At 33.9% G+C, this 18,912-nt stretch overlaps 1 protein-coding gene across 5 annotated transcripts; it reads left to right on the forward strand.

Annotated features, from left to right (window-relative positions):
- The first annotated feature begins 751 nt into the window (after positions 1–751).
- LOC128556509 (interferon-inducible GTPase 1-like) lies at positions 752–18,444 on the forward strand. 5 transcript variants are annotated; one of them, XR_008370726.1, is made up of 6 exons: positions 755–1,105; positions 1,754–5,984; positions 6,600–6,655; positions 7,294–7,457; positions 8,255–11,576; positions 14,408–18,444. XR_008370726.1 is itself a non-coding variant. In XM_053541922.1 (2 exons), exon 2 carries the CDS (start codon positions 2,819–2,821, stop codon positions 3,446–3,448), a length of 630 nt encoding a protein of 209 aa, XP_053397897.1. In that variant the 5' UTR covers positions 773–1,105; positions 1,754–2,818; the 3' UTR covers positions 3,449–4,680. The 5 variants fall into 5 exon arrangements, 1 of the variants encoding a protein (XP_053397897.1); XR_008370728.1 differs by having other exon boundaries at positions 752–1,105; positions 1,754–6,655; positions 14,579–18,444; XR_008370725.1 differs by having other exon boundaries at positions 753–1,105; positions 1,754–6,655.
- Positions 18,445–18,912: the final 468 nt, after the last annotated feature.

The following is an 18,912-nucleotide window of genomic DNA, read 5'->3' on the forward strand; positions in this document are numbered from 1 at the left end:
ATAATAGGTGTATATTCAGTAACTTTTTATCACATCTTTGACGTCGCGGGGACGAAATAAAGCCATAACATAAAATTGATAATACACTAGTGTAATAAAGCTTTGACGTTGACGTCGTTTATTGACGTTGGGCGAATTGACTTGTTTATAATAGTTAAAGAAAGTAGATTTTTTTTATGTTTTAGCAGGAAACGCGAACATGTGATAAAAAGAATATTGCATTTTTGACTTTCCACATTGGATTTATTAAACTCGTTGAATAAAATTGATAAAATGCTCGGCAGAACCTCGCATTTTATTTTTTTTTTCAACTCGTTTAATAACTTCAATATGAAAAGACACTCATGTAATATCCTCTATATAATCATCCTTGTATATTTGTGAGGTCAATGTAATGTTTTATCAACCCGGGAAAAGTGATATTGACAGGGTATAATTTCAAAGAACTCGATTTTAAATTCATCTAAATCTTTCTGTTTCGTTCAAAGATATTGTTTCCATAGGCTATGGCAGATGTTTCGTCCTAGGTGAGCTGCAAGCTGAATAAAGTATGAAAGTTTGCACGATACATAGACATTGCATGTCGCACATAATAGTCAGCGCCGCTAGTTTTGTGTTTTGCGTTTTATGTCGGGTATGACAGTGTGGTCTGTTGAATGAGGTCTTTTTTTCTTCAGAACACGATAATTTGTTCAGTTGATGTTCACTGACACTGTATTTATAATCATTTTCCGAAAACTGAGTAAGCTAGGTCTTCGTGGAAAATGTATTTTCGCTTTAGCTAGTAAAAACAAAACAGCTGGTAAATCGAAAGTAACAATAAATTGTCTTGATCTTCCTCTTATTTCTGTTAGGTAAATTTTATCAGACTGTTTTAAATGTATTGAAAGGATATTTCACGAAATATCCACACAAGTCTTTTTAAGAAAAAAAATCATGAACGTTATCATTTTATGTGACTACCTTAAACTGGTATGCTACATGACGTTAAATGTTACATTGTAAACAAATCATAAGGATTACCTGAGCCTGCCTAATTTTTATCAATTGTAAGCAGGGCACCAGATAATACAGCGGAAGTGAAAAGGAAGACCTTCGTTGACAGGTAACTTTATTTTTGTTTTAGGGGTTCTGCTAAAGTTAACTTTAAAATGGTTATAATACAAGTTAATGTAAAATAATATCACATGAAATTATATCTCGGTATTGATGACAACGAGATTTTGTCGATGTGTTATAATTGTAATGTTTTATTGTTAAAGAGAGGAGAACATTGTCCGTGTGAAATTGTTTGAGGAACTTTAATGTATTTCGCTATAACTGAGCCCTAATTAATGTACAGATCGTAGTCTTAATTTTGAAGGATCTGGACTATTTTATTGGTATCTAAAATTTGAAGAAAAAAGATATATGCTGAGTACATGTCTTAATTATCTATCTAGTAGGATATCTGTTTTGATTTATTAAGAAGCCAAAGAAATTTATATTATGTTCTATTTTCAAAATTTATATCAAGAGTGATCAAAAATGTTAGAAATCTTAAACACAATGTAAGAATTTTTGTATAAACATGAAGAAAACTATTTGGTGTCCTGTACAAATAGACCAAATGAGGTAATAAACAGTAAAAAAATAATTAAATTAATAACACTTTTAGCATGAAATAAACACTTAATGGCATTTGAATTTTGGTCAGTATTGTGCTTTTTGATTAAATTCACATGTTTCAATTTCGCTTTCATCTTTATTTTAGGATTTTGAGAAATTGCTAGGGATAAAGGACCACCCGTAATGTTGAAAAAGAAACCCACATGATGTAACTATAATTTCGGGGGACAACAAAACCAGAAATAGGTTTCAGAACTTTCTAGGGACAACTAAACCACAATACTTAGTATACATCAGAACTTTTTAGGGACAACCAAAACACAAGTATGCATTAGAACGTTCTAGGGACAACCAAACCACAAGTATAGAGCAGAACATTCTAGGGACAACCAAACCACAAGTATAGAGCAGAACATTCTAGGGACAACCAAACCACAAGTATACAGCAAAACTTTCTAGGGACAACCAAACCACAAGTAAACATTAGAACGTTCTAGGGACAACCAAACCACAAGTATACAGCAAAACTTTCTAGGGACAACCAAACCACAAGTATACAGCAAAACTTTCTAGGGACAACCAAACCACAAGTATACATCAGAACGTTCTAGGGACAACCAAACCACAAGTATACAGCAAAACTTTCTAGGGACAACCAACCCACAAGTATACAGCAAAACTTTCTAGGGACAACCAAACCACAAGTATACAGCAAAACTTTCTAGGGACAACCAAAACACAAGTATACAGGTATACAGCAGAACTTTCTAGGAACAACCAAACAACAAGTATACAGGTATACAGCAGAACTTTCTAGGGACAACCAAACCACAAGTATACATCAGAACTTTCTAGGGACTAATAAACCACAAGTATACATCAGAATTTCTAGGGACAACCAAACCACAAGTATACAGGTATACAGCAGAACTTTCTAGGGACAACCAAAACACAAGTATACAGGAATACAGCAGAACTTTCTAGGGACAACCAAACCACAAGTATACATCAGAACTTTCTAGGGACTAATAAACCACAAGTATACATCAGAACTTCTAGAGACTAATAAACCATCAGGGTATGGCAGAATTTTCTATGTACAAGGACACATAAAAACGTTATAACAGAAATTTCTGAGTACAAAGAAACCTCCAAGGTACTCTAGAATATCTTGGGGACACAAAATCCCTAGCACTGTAAAAAAATAGAAATGCACAGTTATATAAAACAACTGTTTGATAAATGTCTTACAGAATTTAATGAGAATCTACGTAGATGCATTGATACTAACATAGCGGTTGTTGGAAATTCAGGGACAGGGAAGTCTTCATTTATCAATTCAATTAGAGGCTTGAAGGCTAAAGATCCCGGGGCTGCAGAAGTTGGTGTTAACGAAACCACCGTCACGTGCGTTCCATACAAACATCCTCTGAATAATAGTTTCATTGTGTGGGATATTCCTGGCGTCGGAACACCAAAGTTTCCAAAACATACATACTTACAAAAGGTCGGGTATGATAAATATGACTTCTTTATCATTATGAGCAGAAGCAGGTTTACAGAAAATGACCTGTGGTTAGCTCTTGAAGTACAAAAGCTGAACAAAAAATTTTTCTTTGTGCGTTCAAATATTGATAAAGATGTTGAGAACGACAGAGAGGACGATCCAGATAACCACAATGAAGAGAAGGTTCTCCAAACTATACGACAGAAAACAGAAGATGAGCTGAAGAGTAATGGAGTGAAAACACCTGAAATTTTTTTAATAAACAATCGTCGTAGAGACAAATACGACTTCGAAAAACTTAACAGTGATTTGCTTTCATTATTTGCTACTTAATTTAGTAACTTTAAAAATGAAATCTAGGAACAGCTGCAGATAGCATGAGAATAAGCCATCTTTTTGGCTTACGTATGGTGGGTGGTTCTTATTTTGGAATTATCTAAAAAGTGTAGCTACATAGGCATCTTATTGTATTCATACATGTTTTAGTGTTGAAAGTATCCAATACTGTGTTGGTACAGGCACCAATATCTCTCCCCAACCTCCACACAGACGTATGCAGGAGTTTAAACTCATCCTCGGTAACCCAGGCCATTCATTACGTATACACTTCATTGAATAGAGAGTAACGGAATGGATTGGCCAGTTGGAAACAGTGAAATCAAGAAATCATGAAATCGTGAAGTTTAATGGTGAAATCGCGAAATCGTGAATTCGTGAAGTGGAAATCGTGAAATCAAGAAATCATGAAATCGTGAAAGTTTAACCGTGAAATCGTGGGATCAAGAAATTGTGAAATCGTGAAGTTTAATCTTGAAATCGTGAATTCGTGAAGTCATGAATTCGTGAAGTGGAATCGTGAAATCAGGAAGCAGAAATCGTGAATTCGTGATTTCACGAAGTGGAAATCGTGAAATCATGAAGCAGAAAGCGTGAAATAATGAAGTTGGGTCTTTCGTACCTCAATTAAGTATGTGAGACTTCAACTCTATACAATACATTTCCATTCATCACAGTTTCGACACAATCCGGTTCAACTATAGAACCGTGGAAAATCTCTGGAAAGTCCAGAATGCAAAACCACTGAAATACACTTAAATCATGACTGAAAATTAGAGTCAATGTTAACTTGTATTGTTAAGTCTATGCTCCATTCATGCTTTGTTACGATGATTACTAGTATATATATACTAGTATATACTTATATACTATATATACTTTCATTTTGACCGACTAAATTATAAAAGGGTACCTACTCAGGTATTTTATTGTATCACACGAGTTTGTCTTCGTGTATTCAGGGCGAAGGCATGAGAGAACAATAAACTGCCGAAGACAAGACAAAGAGGATTAATATCCGACGATGGTATTGCCATGGAATATTTTGAGTGACACGAGGGGACAAGAAGACAAGACAAATCAGCAGTTTTTGTCTTCGCCCTGTAGATACAATGACACAAAATGGAAGATGTCAGCAATCAGATGTTACATAATATTATATTTCATATGAATTTTTATTAGCTTATAAATTTTGTATTAACAGTTACAAATGAAGACTAAACAACATACGTCATGTTGCTTTTTTGCTTTTTGTCACAAAGTGAGAAAAATGTACAGGTAATCCTTGGACTCCGCTTTCAGGGCGGGTGTTCTACTTACTGAGCTTCTAGGCATCCTCGTACCTGTTCTTCCCTAATGTGACTATGTATGTACCATCGCATTGTTCCAATGAATTTGGGAACAAAACCCTTACATTTGTAAAATCAATCGCAATAAGTGGGATAACAAGATTTTAACTATGCTTATTCAACTTCAAACATATTTATGATATGTAAAAAAAAGTAGTTAAATGCATTTTTGATTAATTGCTCCAAGAGTAACTATACTTCAGCAGTTACCCGAGAATACCGTTTATCAGGATTATATAGTATCATTTACCTGTCAGGTATCGTAACGATTTTGAGTAACTGAACAGTTCATTATTGCCTATACTTGTTCGTTCTAACAAATCTTTGAAAGCATAGTACTTTCCACAAGAGTTTCTATATTGATATTTTAGTTGCATTTTATTTCATGTATTATATAATAATAATTACTTTCCAATTTATTTTTCTTATATATACATGTATATCAGTTTAATAAGGGCCCGGCTAAAAGAGTCACCCTCTTATTATGTACTTATATGTCCTCATCACTACAACTTGTGTTAGATTGAGACGATATAAATCCAAGATCAATGTTTTATAACATATTTGTTAAAAAGATCAACAAGACATTTTTCACTCTAAGGACTAACTTCCGATGTCCGGGTCTTGTCCAGTGATGTATCGCGATAATTAGATGTTGATTCGCTTATAAAAGTGATAAATAATTACTTATAAACAACACTTATCTGGACGCATTTCAATTGCAATCGTTAGCAATGGCTACTATTGAAATATCGGGGAATAACTGCTACACAGACCTCCATATTTATACGGACGCTTACGCATTACCTGGGAGTAACGAGCATTACTATAATTCGCTACAGCATACAAAAGCCCCGGCGCCAGCATCGCACAGTCGAAAAATTTGCTAAGAGGTAACTTTTTCAAAAATTCTAAATTATTAGCTGGTTTAGTTGCGGGTGTAGTTTTGGTACTGTTAGTTTGCAGTTTATCTGCAGGATATGTAAGAGGAAAAGGTGCGTGTGAAAAACGTGAAAGACAGCGCTTAGAATACCAGGACGCGACGAGATTTAGAACAATTACGGGGCAGCCATTGTCGACAACTTTCGAAAGTGTCACATCTTATATGTGGAAGAGAACAACTGAGATGAGCATATCTACCTATAGGACAGTAATTACAACTGGCAGAATCTCCACCGTAATAGGTATTGGTTGATTAAGTCACCATATTCAAATTTTTTTGTATTATCTTTAAAAGATGAAGTAGCCGTATTGGTGAGCTAAGTTGGGATAATTCTCAACTTTTCATTTAATATGTCATATCTTTGGGCGAATACTCTCCTTTACGATTCGCATTAGACAACAAGGTATTTGTTTCCTAAGTAGACAGTTACTGGCGAAGAACAAGTTGTTACTGGTAAGAAACCCAGAAACAACAATACTACCATACATTTTCAAAGTGTGAAAAGGGTGATAAAATTTGAGAAATTAATTTCAAAGTCACCTTAACAACTAATAATCTTTACGAACGTGTTAATTATATAGATAAATAGCTTTTTGCGGAAATTGGTATACTTGTGATAGCAACTAACGACAACTCTTGTCATAGGTTATAGTTATCAATTCATACTTACTTTGACAACAAGTTCATACTTTTAAACGTATTCGATTTGAAAATAATTCTTTGGACGAATTTAGGGAGAAGTCACAATAAAGTGTTGGTCTAAATCCTATACATTTAAAAACATTTGATGTTTAATCTGTTGTGATAAAAAGGACATACAATGACTAATTTGAAAGTTATCTTCTCTTTTTTTGAGATCACATGCTTCATCCATTTTGTGCGGACAGAGAATTTAAGTGACAAAATTCAACGGTAGGTAACATGTTAATGTATTAAGTAAACTTAGTCTTTGTGGATAATGTTTCTGTCATTAATTCAGATATGATGAAATATTTGTCAATAAAAGTATGTATTGCTCGTTTCAGTTTTCGTATTTTTTTTACTGAATATACGAAGAATAATAAGACAGATTTTATTTCCACATGTTGGCGTCAATTTTATCAAATTTTGACGTTACTTGAGGTTCTCTAGTATCGCACGCGACGTCGAAACGGTATTTTATTTATGGACTTGTGTTGTTATTGTCGAGAAGAACGACATACCCGTAATATATTACAGAGCCATTATTGAAAAAAAATAAGGGGCCTCTGTGGCCGAGTGGTTAAGGTCACTGACTTCAAATCACTTGCCCCTCACCGGTGTGAGCTCAAGCCAAAATTCTTCATGTGAGGAAACAGCTGGCTTACGGAATGTCGGTGGCTCTACACAGGTACCCGGCTGTGATGAAATAATCCCCCACCCCGAGGGTCAACTGGGGTCTTCCTCTACCATGAAATGCTTGAGAGTCGCCATATGAACCATAATTGTGTCGGTGTGACGTTAACCCTAAATAAATTATAAATGCTGTAAATCATAAGGTACACACATAGGAAGCATTATTATTATTACAGCTAACTTGGACGGGAAAACGTTCAGAATTTACCGGCTAACAGACCAGAAACACTGGCATTATGACGGATGCTGCAATAAATTTGTTTCCGGGATATGGCAGCCAAAGGACATGTACACCCTTTTCAAATTTATCAAAATGTCTGACGGCTCCTTCAAAATTCAGGTTAGTATGTTACACCTTTGGTTTTTTAAGTCTAAAGGGTAATAATAAAAATAAACCATATTTTGGTTTTACTTGTTCTATTCGGAATTGATAGTGATTGTTCGCTTTTCATTTATAGAAACAGTGCAACTTCTATTCTGTTATATACCTCATTTTCACTTTTTATTTAGAATAGCATTTCCAGTATTTTGGCACAAACAGTTAACAATAAAAACACATGTGCCGCGAGCATGACAAAAACTCTCTGTCTCACTCTTTTTTCTTTAGTCTACGCATAAAAAAGTTCTTTTCCGGACAAGACATTTTGCCATTGTACCCCTGTGTGCAAATCATCATCTTGTTATGGTAAGGCTGTGTGTTGGATGGCCATAAATGGCAAACTAATTGGCCAGAAAATAGAATGACCTCATTGACAACTAAATTCTAATTTGACTTTTGGGTCTTATGCGCGGCACACTGTATTATTCTTATGAATATCTAGAGGGGCGCAAATCTTTAGTCCCCGAAACTGGTTTTCAGCCAATACGGGACTAATCAAAGACAATTTTTCAGACTTCTATAAAGTTTTCACTGACTTGTACCCTTTTCAGTTCCACAAAGTCTCATTTACCTTAGCAACGACGTGCATTTTCTTCTCAACCTTGACGTTTTCCCTAGCGACATTGACTTCCTCCTTACTAGTGTAGAGTTGTATCATTTAGTTTTCTAACCCTTACATTATTTGATAAAGTTTGTGTCTTATTTCATTTGAGAATTTCATGTCTGATTTAATTGTATATTGATTGACCTGTTTACAGTCAGGACCTAGGCGAGTGTACATGTTTGATGGCCATGGTGTTAAGGGAGCACGGTCCACTTATTTGAATGGAATGGACAACATTGATGATGATCACATGCGTTTTCTCGTTACTATGGAGACTTTAGACACTTGTAGAATCCGCACTTAAGCAACAGGGCGCTACCTCAGGATGGATAATAATCTACATGTGACATCAATTTTGAATATCAAGGACAGAAATTCTTTATTTCGTTTAGACGAAGTTCAATGAACGTTTCTATTTATTTACACATAAGGACCACAGCGAGCATTTATTTATCAGAACTATTGCCGATAGCAGCCACAACGTTAAATCATCAAGTCCGGTTAAACATAGGCACCAAAAATGTGACAACACTGCATCTTATGAATTCTTTTTCATGTTGTATTGCAATGTTCTTTGTATTGTTATTTTTACAAACCCATTTTATTTTGTACTAGATTCTGGGGCGGTACGATTTCGATTTGCACTGCAATTGTTAACCTTTTTATTCAGGATTCACCTTTCGATAAAATCGCAATACTATTGATTTTGCTAATTAATTGTCTCTGAATTTCTCCTTTTTACTTTAAATAGTATTTGCTTACTATAGAACAAATGTAAAATATGTGTATAAAACTAATTCATGTAGATAGTTATGTAACAAAAATGTGTATTACCTTTGCATCGAGAAATATGCACTCGTCCTTTAAGAATACTACATTTTGTATTGTGATCCAATAGTCGCTACCGCAATATTTCCGCTGCCGAACTCGTGCAAGCTTCTCGATGCAAAGCAAAAAGACCTATAAATACATATCGATTTTATACACACACGCAGATGATGACATGTTTACGCTGTTGGTTGTTTGCAATAGGAATTAAATTACTGTGCCTTGTTGCCAACAACGACCTTGTCCTTGGGCATGAACGGATCATCTATAATTCATTAGAAGTTCTTTAAGTAGTGAAGCTGTAATAACAGGTTTAGTATGATTGCGTATTCTCGTTATGCAGTTCGGCGTTCTTCGGACGTAGGCGTAGTTGAACGTGCACACGACGTTCCGTAAACCCTGAGGAGAACCGAAATTGCATACGGAAAATACGTTAATTTTTGAATGTCATTTCAGGTCCAATTACTTAAAGCAACCAACTTGTGGCAGATTTACACACCACTGATTCTGCCTTTGCGACCAGTGCAGATCATGATCCGCCTGCACAATCATGCAGTCTGATTATGATCTGCACTGTTCGTCATTCAGTCAGTAACTTTTTGGTTTGCACCTCTTTATAGCAGTTAATGGTACTGTCCAAATTTAAAGATGGACAGGTTCATTATAGAAATTTAGCAGGTTTAAGAAATGTCCGGAATTTTGTTATATACTTATTTAACCTACAAATAGCAATGTCCTCATTTTGTCTGTTTTAACGTCACACTCTATGACGCAATCAAAGGTAATATGCCGACTTTCCAACTTTTTATGGTGGAAGCAGACCTCATATGCCCTCGTATTTTTTCCCAGTGAACAGATGTATCGTGCTGTATAGATTGTTTTTAGATATTAATTCTGCAAGAACTTGTGATACATATATATAGAATTTCTGCTCGCAATAACTTTAGTTGTGGTTTAAATTGCTTGCTATACTTTCTGTACTCCTGAATAAACGTATTTTAACCAAAACATCTTCCCACTCTACACAAGTCCCTTCCCCCTCATCCTCCCGAAGCCTTACTCTGCAGAACACAAAATGCAAAGAGAACATAATTTTGCAAAAACTCGATGGTGGATAATAGTTTAGTTTAATCATATTTTATTGCATATCTTCACTATATACATAAAATATACATATCTAATACAAAAGTGTGAAAATAGCAAATGGGTTGGACTTTATATTATACTAACAATGTACAACAGCCCTTCCCACAGCGTCTGATAATTTGTAGATAAAAACTAATGGCGGTTTTATAGTTTAAAGAAATGAAGAAAAACACCTAGATAATGTTTCAATTACACAACGAAAAAAAAAGAGAAAAAGAAATAAATAAAAATAGAAATAAAAAGGAAAAATTGACTAAATTAAACTGTGGTTGTACTTCTATTACAATGTCACCGACGCGACCGACCGCCCCTCCCCCCACCCCTCCCCCGATGTTCGATCCTCTGCTGAGCTAGATACTACATGTATTCTGTGACCAGGAAGCGCTATAATTATACTCGTTAATAGAATCGTCCTGTATTTTTTATGTATACTTGACGTCATTAAAAATCTGTTCATTTTGTGAGTCAGTCAAATTATCTGCACCAAAAAGAAGTTTGAGTGAGCTTAAGGGAAAGAGCGAATACTTTGAAAGAGTTGTAGCCTTGCATTTCGAAACCGGTTACATATGAAAAAGAAATGTTCTGCATCTTCAACTTCATTTCCACATGCGCAAACAGGATCATCTCTGAGATGGTTTGTAAAAAGGTCAAAATTTAAGTTGCTGCACCTATTTCTCATGCGTGCGTGATGAACTGAATGTAATCTTTCTCCGTATAAAAAGTATTAAGGTGCATTTGGTGGTTTGGAGATATTTTTTAACTGGGATTTGAAAGAAGCAAGTGTCGGTGAATCGCGGATATCATTATCGAGTTCATTCTATAGATTCAGTGATGACGAGATGATAGATTTAGAGTACATTTCAGTACGCCTTGGTAGAGGATAATAGTTATTGCTATCTAACGAATTTCTGTCGCAAAATGATTTAAATACTTGAAAGGGAACAGAAAAAGAGACATAATATAAACGATGAAATTATTCAAATTATAATAATTCTTGTAACGCTTTGCATTTCGCTTTTTGTCATTGTTATGTCATTTTTACAGACAATTCCAAAGTTACCATCCGGACAATTACACCAATAAGATAGAACAATATATTTAAAGAGTAAACGTATTAGAGAAACGTTGCGATTTTCGCGCCCTGTGTTTTCTCTTTTAGCCTAAAGTTCGCTTTTCTGGAGAAAATAAGAGATTCCAATATCTAAATATAACATTGCATGAAAGTTTTGGACCATGGTAACTTTCGGTTTCATAAGCATTAACCTATTTAATTAACCAGTGGTAAAACACAGTGATAAAGGACAAAGTTACTCATATTGCAATTAGGTTTCCCACGTATGTTTCAGGTAACTTTCGGTTTCATATCTTTCAGTACATTCAACTGTAAGATTATATCAGTTTCTTAATGAACGATTTTCTATTACCTTCGGTAAAACTGGTCAGGTAGCTTATCCTACGAATATTTCACAGATATCAGACAGGAGGTCTTTTCACAAAAGCTGGTGAGTTATCACTTTTTCTGAAATATCTTTTGATATATGTATTTTTGAAGTTCCAGTGCTAAAAAGATAAACATATTAAAATATTGCAATTTGAAACTTTTGAATCATTTTAAGGTCGTATGTATATTTTTACTCCATACGAAATTAATAAAAAACTGACTTTTAACTAATGTAGATTAAGGTTAATATACGGTAAAGTAGTCAGGTTTAAAAATATCAAAGTTCATGTAATATATTAGGATGACTCATGATTTATAAAAAGAATGCATTTGACATTATTTCGTTACTAATGTTCCATAAGCTGTTGAGATAGATACTGGTAAAATCCAAATAGAAAAAACTGGTGTTTACTGGTAAAAAATCTACTATGTGAGCTTGGTTTTATTGATGCATGGTTGTTCCAAACGGTGGGAAATGTTGATATATTTCTATGTAATGTTAAACAAAGAATTAAAGACCAATTCGTCCAAAATTGGCAAGGTAGATTGAATGAGTCGTCTAGAGCACTCTTCTATAGACATATTGCTAATTTTCAATTTCAACCATACTTATGTTCAGTTGTCATTAAGAAATTTTGTGTTAGTATGTCACGCTTACGTATGTCATCACATAGATTATCTATTGAAACTGGCAGATGGAATCAGCCAAGTATACCTGTTAATGATCGTAAATGTTCAGAGTGTGATGCTTTAGAGGATGAATATCATTTTGTGATACAATGTAGATTATACAATGATTTAAGGAGACAATTAATACCACCTTATTACTGGAGATCTCCCAATATGTACAAGTTCATAGAACTGATAAATTCAGAAAATGCAAGAACGGTTAAGCGTCTAGCGTGTTACATAGAAAAGGCATTTAAAATCAGATCGAATGCATCATACAATGCCAGACAATAATAATAAAATGTTGACATATATCACTGATGTATAGACCTATAAGGCTAGTTGAATGATATGTGCATTCCAAATATCTTGACAGAGCTTTAAATTATCAGTACATCGTATACATTTTTATTACACATTTTGGTTTGGTGCGTACCGTTTTTATTGTATATAAATGGAAATTACCAATAATACCTTATTTATCCCAGTACATTACGTTATAACAAGTGATGCAATATCATAAAATTATATATGTCATACAGCAAACTATGCAGCAATATAGTACATGATATTAGGGCTCGATTACATGCTGATCTATTTGTAACTTAGTTTTAAGTATTAATGTCCCATGCATGTTTCCGTATATGTGTAGGGGAAGCTTCTATACAACAACCATGTGATCGCAATCCACTTGTCAACCTTGTCAACTTTTTTTTTTTCGGACAAGATAGACATTAAAGTGGACACCGACACATTATTCTTATCAATATCTTAGTATATTTAAATAGCAAATGTTCCAAAACATTATGATGCTCCAGTGGTCAACCTTGAGCTATCCAAGGAAGACAACAGTGGATGCACAATTTCATCGCTATTTATTAATGGGAATGACATTTATAATGCTAAAGTTTCTTTGTTGTTGTATAAAACCATTTCAAAATTAAATCGGTTGTGTAATAGATGTATAAAAATGCTATAATATATCCATGTAAGTGTATCATACCGGCAATGAAAGTAAATATTTTGTTGTACAGGGGAACAGAATTTCAAGTCTCAGTCTGCTCATTCCCTCCCTTTGTATAATAATTGTATCACTTGATTCGCTATTGATTTGTGATATTTAGTATGGTCATGTTCTAAAAAAAAAAATTGCAAGAATAACTATGCACGGTATATATATATATATGTAAACGTATGATTTTATTAGTAATGACAAGTGCAATTTATAATATGGTTTAAGGGAAACTATACGTTTTCTGTTGAGCTGATTTTTATTAATGACAGTGCTAGCTTTGATATAACTTTCTGCTATTGTCTTCATTAGCCATTGCTATTTCGTATTTTGGAAATATTATTACAACTTTGTATTATATTGAACACCTCATGTGCAATTGTACGCCATATTATTATCATGTAAATGTTGCCTCATGGGTCTTATGACCTTCTGGTTGTTTATAAAATAAACTCTTGAAACTCTTGGTAATGACGAAAATTGATATATTGTTTCACTAGTTTTGTTTCAAAGACGTGTGAAGATGTGAACTATTAACAAATGTCGACCTTCAGATAAAGAATCTATTTGGAGAAACACTTTTTATTCGAATTTCTGGAATATTCATTGATTTCTTCTACAACTTAGAAATAGTTTTTAAAATAATCTCTAAAAAGGATGAGTCCAAAAATCAGAATAAGTGTATCTCTGTTTACTTTTTATCACTTCATTTTAGATTTTGTTTTTGTTTAAATAAACATGTACTTTAAAGCAAACATTGGATGTACGCACATATTGAGTGTTTTATATAACGAGTTAGGTTTAAGCTAAGTTTAATAGTGTTTATTCAATGCATGTGTATATTCAGTGTGAGAGAATTAATGTCGAACATATTCTTGAACAGTGCCACTTTTGATATTACCAATGTCTACTTTCTATTGGAAAACTGAAAATATAGAAATGCTTCTTTCATTAAACATTTGATGCGAGATACTTTCGATTTGAGAATAATAAGAAAATTTGAAATCATCTACTGTCAATGTTTTCTGTAATGAAATTTAAAATCTGCTGCTTTTCGTTTGAAAATATTAACTCAACTGAAAAAGGCTAAGGCAGTTGAATAAAGGATATCAACAATTGAACTTATAATGAAATTATTGATTTTGCAGCAGGGATTTTTCTTTAATATTATGAAACAGTATTTTAATAAATACTTCTGGTATTATTGCTAGAAATGGGTGCTTCAAGTTCAAGCTCAAGTAATTCTGGCAGTAGCAGTGGTACTAAAAAGGGAGAAGACTGGACCTTTAAGATATATTTTGACCCTGATGCAGACAAAAGCTCAGGAGCATTCTATGAAATTGAGGATTCTGAACTGATTGAAAAACTAACTGATCTTGTAGATGCCGACGAAGATATAATCAACATCCGTGCATATAAGCAAAAGCTGTGGTCGTGGCAACTTACGCAACTTTTGTTCTGTCATATGTTTATTATGTTTGAAACAGACGATTGGTGGTGGTCAATTGAAAAGAACTCTGAAGGAATTACCATACAAAGAAGTAAAAAGATAGAAGCTGTGAAGGAACAATACAGGCGAACGAAACGGAATACCATAAAACTGATGGAAGAGGATAAAGGAAGAAAAAGTATGCTGGATTTGATTAAATGGCTTTACAAAGAAAACGAACTGAACAAAAAGTACGATTATCTGTCAAGCAATTGCAAACATTTTGCCAAGGCGGTTTTTGATCATGTAGCTAAGAATAAATTTTTGTAAATATGTGCATTTAGATGTTGTGTGAATTAGAAAACAGTTCATATTACTTAATACATAGCTTGGCATTTCGATTTATCAATATGAAAATTCGACTTACTTTCTAGCCATGAAGTTGAAATTTCGAGTTACAGAATCGAAATTTCTTGTTAGTAAGTCGGAATTTTGAGTCAATGAAAAATACGCACCTGGTCGTATGGTCTTCCGCCAAACAATGATAAACACCATGCATGAGGAAACGAAATGATTTTAACTTAAAGATATGAAATTATAATGAATGAAATTCGATTGGTACAGTCGGAAGTACGGATAAAGCGTTCGTGTGTGTAGTTTATCAACCGAAACATGTAATTATAGATTTACACGTTTGGCGGCAAAATTTTAAGTCGCGCGCAGTCTGCGAAAGTATTTGCCACACCCTTTAACAAGTTTACTAGTTATACTCGTTTGAATTGCTGCACACAGACCTAAGATTGAAACATGTGTCACGCATGAACACCAGATGCATTTCTTTCGCGAGTGGCAAATATCTAAAATATTTTAAATCAAACTGGTAAAACATATATTTGGATGCACCAAGGAACAATAAATTTGACTCATACGGAAAAAATGTTAAGAGAACACTTATTGACCAGTTTATTCAGAAATGGCACGGGCAACTTGCAAATTCTTCAAAAGTTCTTAACTACAGACTACTCAAAAGGTGAAATTAAATTTAAACAATATTTAAGTATACTTCCAGACAACCTACGTTACTCACTTTTTCATTTTAGGACGGGAAATCATAGGTTCCCTGTAGTAACGGGTCGGTGGCGTAACTCAAACCTCCCATATGAAGCCCGTAAATGTAATCTGTGCAGTCTAAATGAAGTTGGCGATGTGTTTCACTACCTCTTTGTATGCCCATTTTTTTTGCATCCAAAGAAAACGCTATATACCAAGTTACTACAACAAGAGGCCGAATACTTTGAAATTTAAGGAATTGATTTCAAGAGGACACTTACCTCTCCTTAGAAATATAGCACTATTTGTACGTTGTATTATGCATCATTTAAATTGTAAGTTAGGTAGAATAGAAAATTGAAAGTGTATTTATATTTCAACTCACCCGAACATATGTATGTAATCCAAATTAAGAATATTGTCTTCAAAGAATTAGCACTTTTCCTTTCATAAAGCATTCCCAGGAAATGGTCTCTTTTTGTTTTGCTATAGTTTTACTATATTGTTTTGAAGTGAGCGTAACTCTTGACACACTTTTGTGCTATTTCAATCACGACCGAGAATGTCATTCATAATCTCCGCAGTAAGCGAGATTTTCATGCAAAAGTACTATCGTAGTACGGTTGTAGATTTTTTCCCACGATAACTGACCGTATTTTCGCATGGTCCGCGCATGTGTATTCAATATTGCTGTGTATACAATGTACCTGTATTTTAGTGAGGAACTGTTATTTTTTCTTTTACCTTTCTCTTATCTTAACTGTTTTGACATCTGTAATTATCTATAATTTTAAGGCGATTAGGCTGTATTTATTTGCAAAATAATTCCATCTATCTGTAAACATTAACAATATGCTTTGTTGATGACAAAATAACTGTCCCCATATTCATTACAGAAAACTATCTAATTGTATTATTGCTAAGAAAAACCCACACATTATTTGCTTTATTCAGTCATATATACCGTTACATTATGTGACCTGACTTAAATAAAAGTAATTGTTGTTGTTGTTGGCACAGCCATGAGTGAATATGTAAGATAATAAGATATGGCGTCATGAATTAAAGATATTTTGATTTTACATGTAAAAAAAAAAAAGGAATTTCTTTTCATTTCATGTCTGGACTAAATTTACCCACCAGTGAAAAATACAATTGATACGTTTCGCTTTGAATATATGAGATATATTTTACTCTAGTATTTCGACATTTCACTAAATAGAAAAACATGCAATAAAATTGCTGAGTACATAATCGTGGTATGAAAATATAGCTAATACATTATTTAGAGAAAATGAAAAGAAAGTGCAAACAAGTCTTGTAGCATTTCTATTTTGTTATGCATAACAAATAATTTTATTTTATTATTTGTAACAACTCTTGTTTTGTATGCCGCAATGAATATCACAAGTGATGTTTCTATTGTTTCTATTCAAATAGAACAGAACAGAACAAAAGTTTATTCAGTAATTTGTACATATAGTACCTCATTACATAATATACATTTACATATAAGATATGATCATGTGGCAAAGTTATTGAAAATTTAAAATTTAAAATGGAGAACGGATCGTAACAAGCCGTAACGGGCTGATCTTTTTACCCCAAGACACCCTAGAACACCCCAAAACATAGCAACCACCATGACACCCAGCATCAAAATAACTGTGAGTGGATAACTATATAACATGATAACTCAAGGGGAACAATCCAAAACCGCTTAACTGTAAATAAAGATGTTGCAGTTATTTCCCTTTCAATTGGTGCAATTTGACAGACAAACAAACCTAAAAATGTACACTGGGAGGTCCCGGGGCAAAAAGACCCGCGAATCGTAACGGTCTTGAAAATAAAGATGATGATGTTGCGAATGAACACAAAAAACGTTACAATAACAACATCAGTGATTACTATTCAATATTGATATGGTAACATAAACTGTCTGAAAGAATGAACTATGTATAATTCACTATGACAAAAAAATAACTAGTTGTTAGTACTGCTGGTATTAATGTTTCCATGCAGGTATAATTGTCAATACTTTTATGCAATGTGGGATGAACACAATTAATAATTTCAATTACCGTATACACATGAAACAATCATATCAACACTACAAATAGAGCTGCTTTTGAGAAAAGGGAATGCCTCCCACAACTGCCTAGTCATTTAAATTGCAAGTCAAGTCTTTATATACAGATTACTCACAACAATTCAAGGGCCCAAACTCCGCTTTGGCTCATTATCGAACTTGTCCGAGGTCTTACTGTCAAACACATTGTATACAAATTTGGCGAAGATCGTATTGGAATATTCAAATTAGAGTGCTGACAACAGCAAAAGAGCCGATTTTTCGGTAATTCAAGGGCCATAACTCCAAAATGCCTGAACCGATTTGGCTAGGTATTCAACTTGGCCCTTTATGGTCAAACACATTTCGTTCAAGTTTGGTGGAGATCGGATAAGAAATGTTCGGCTTAAATTGCGGACAAGAGCAACAAGGCCGATGTTTCGGTAAATCAATGGCCGTTACTCCAATATACCTGGACCGGTTTAGCTAGTTATCGTTGACTTAAAGTGCGGACAAGCTTTGTGACAGACAGACAGACAGACAGACACACACTATTCAAATATATTACATATAATATGTCATTATATCAATGAAAAATGCCACATTAACTTTGTATTTGTTATTGTGTACGCTATTAAGAATAATTTGTGAATGATAATTTTGTACAGAAGTTGTGAAAATAAAAACACTGAATATCATGCCATTGTGTGTTATAAAGCTGGTCAGTCAGCAAATATACTAAATTAAAATTTGCCCTCATTTCTATCTTACTTTGGAAGCTTCCAGCCTTAAGCTATCGCATTTAGTCATTCCATTTTGGCTGCTTAATGCACGTTTTATTGTTTATTGTAATTAAAAATGTTATAATGTTACGAATGTTGTGCTTGTGCCGAAAGCACCCTTGTTATCCGGATAATACGAAATGATGTGATAATTCCAAAATGCTACAAACTGGAGGAAATTTCAAACTTGGTATGGACATTGTTTTTATCAATATTTTCTAATTATTTATTCTGATTGTTAAAAGTATTATAACTGATTCAACATAGTTTAGAAGCTGTACCATTTGCACTAAACAATTTGCATATGGGATATAATGTTCAGTATGGAGAGCCCTAAACAATGTGTACATTTTGCTTTTGAGAATGAGTTTGGCGATTCAAAGC

This window comes from Mercenaria mercenaria, chromosome 4 (assembly GCF_021730395.1).
Source record: "Mercenaria mercenaria strain notata chromosome 4, MADL_Memer_1, whole genome shotgun sequence".
Lineage (NCBI taxonomy): Eukaryota > Metazoa > Mollusca > Bivalvia > Venerida > Veneridae > Mercenaria > Mercenaria mercenaria.

Coding starts and splice junctions, on each gene's coding strand:
- LOC128556509 (XM_053541922.1), top strand. CDS start 2,819: ATGCACAGTTATATAAAACAACTGTTTGATAAATGTCTTACAGAATTT.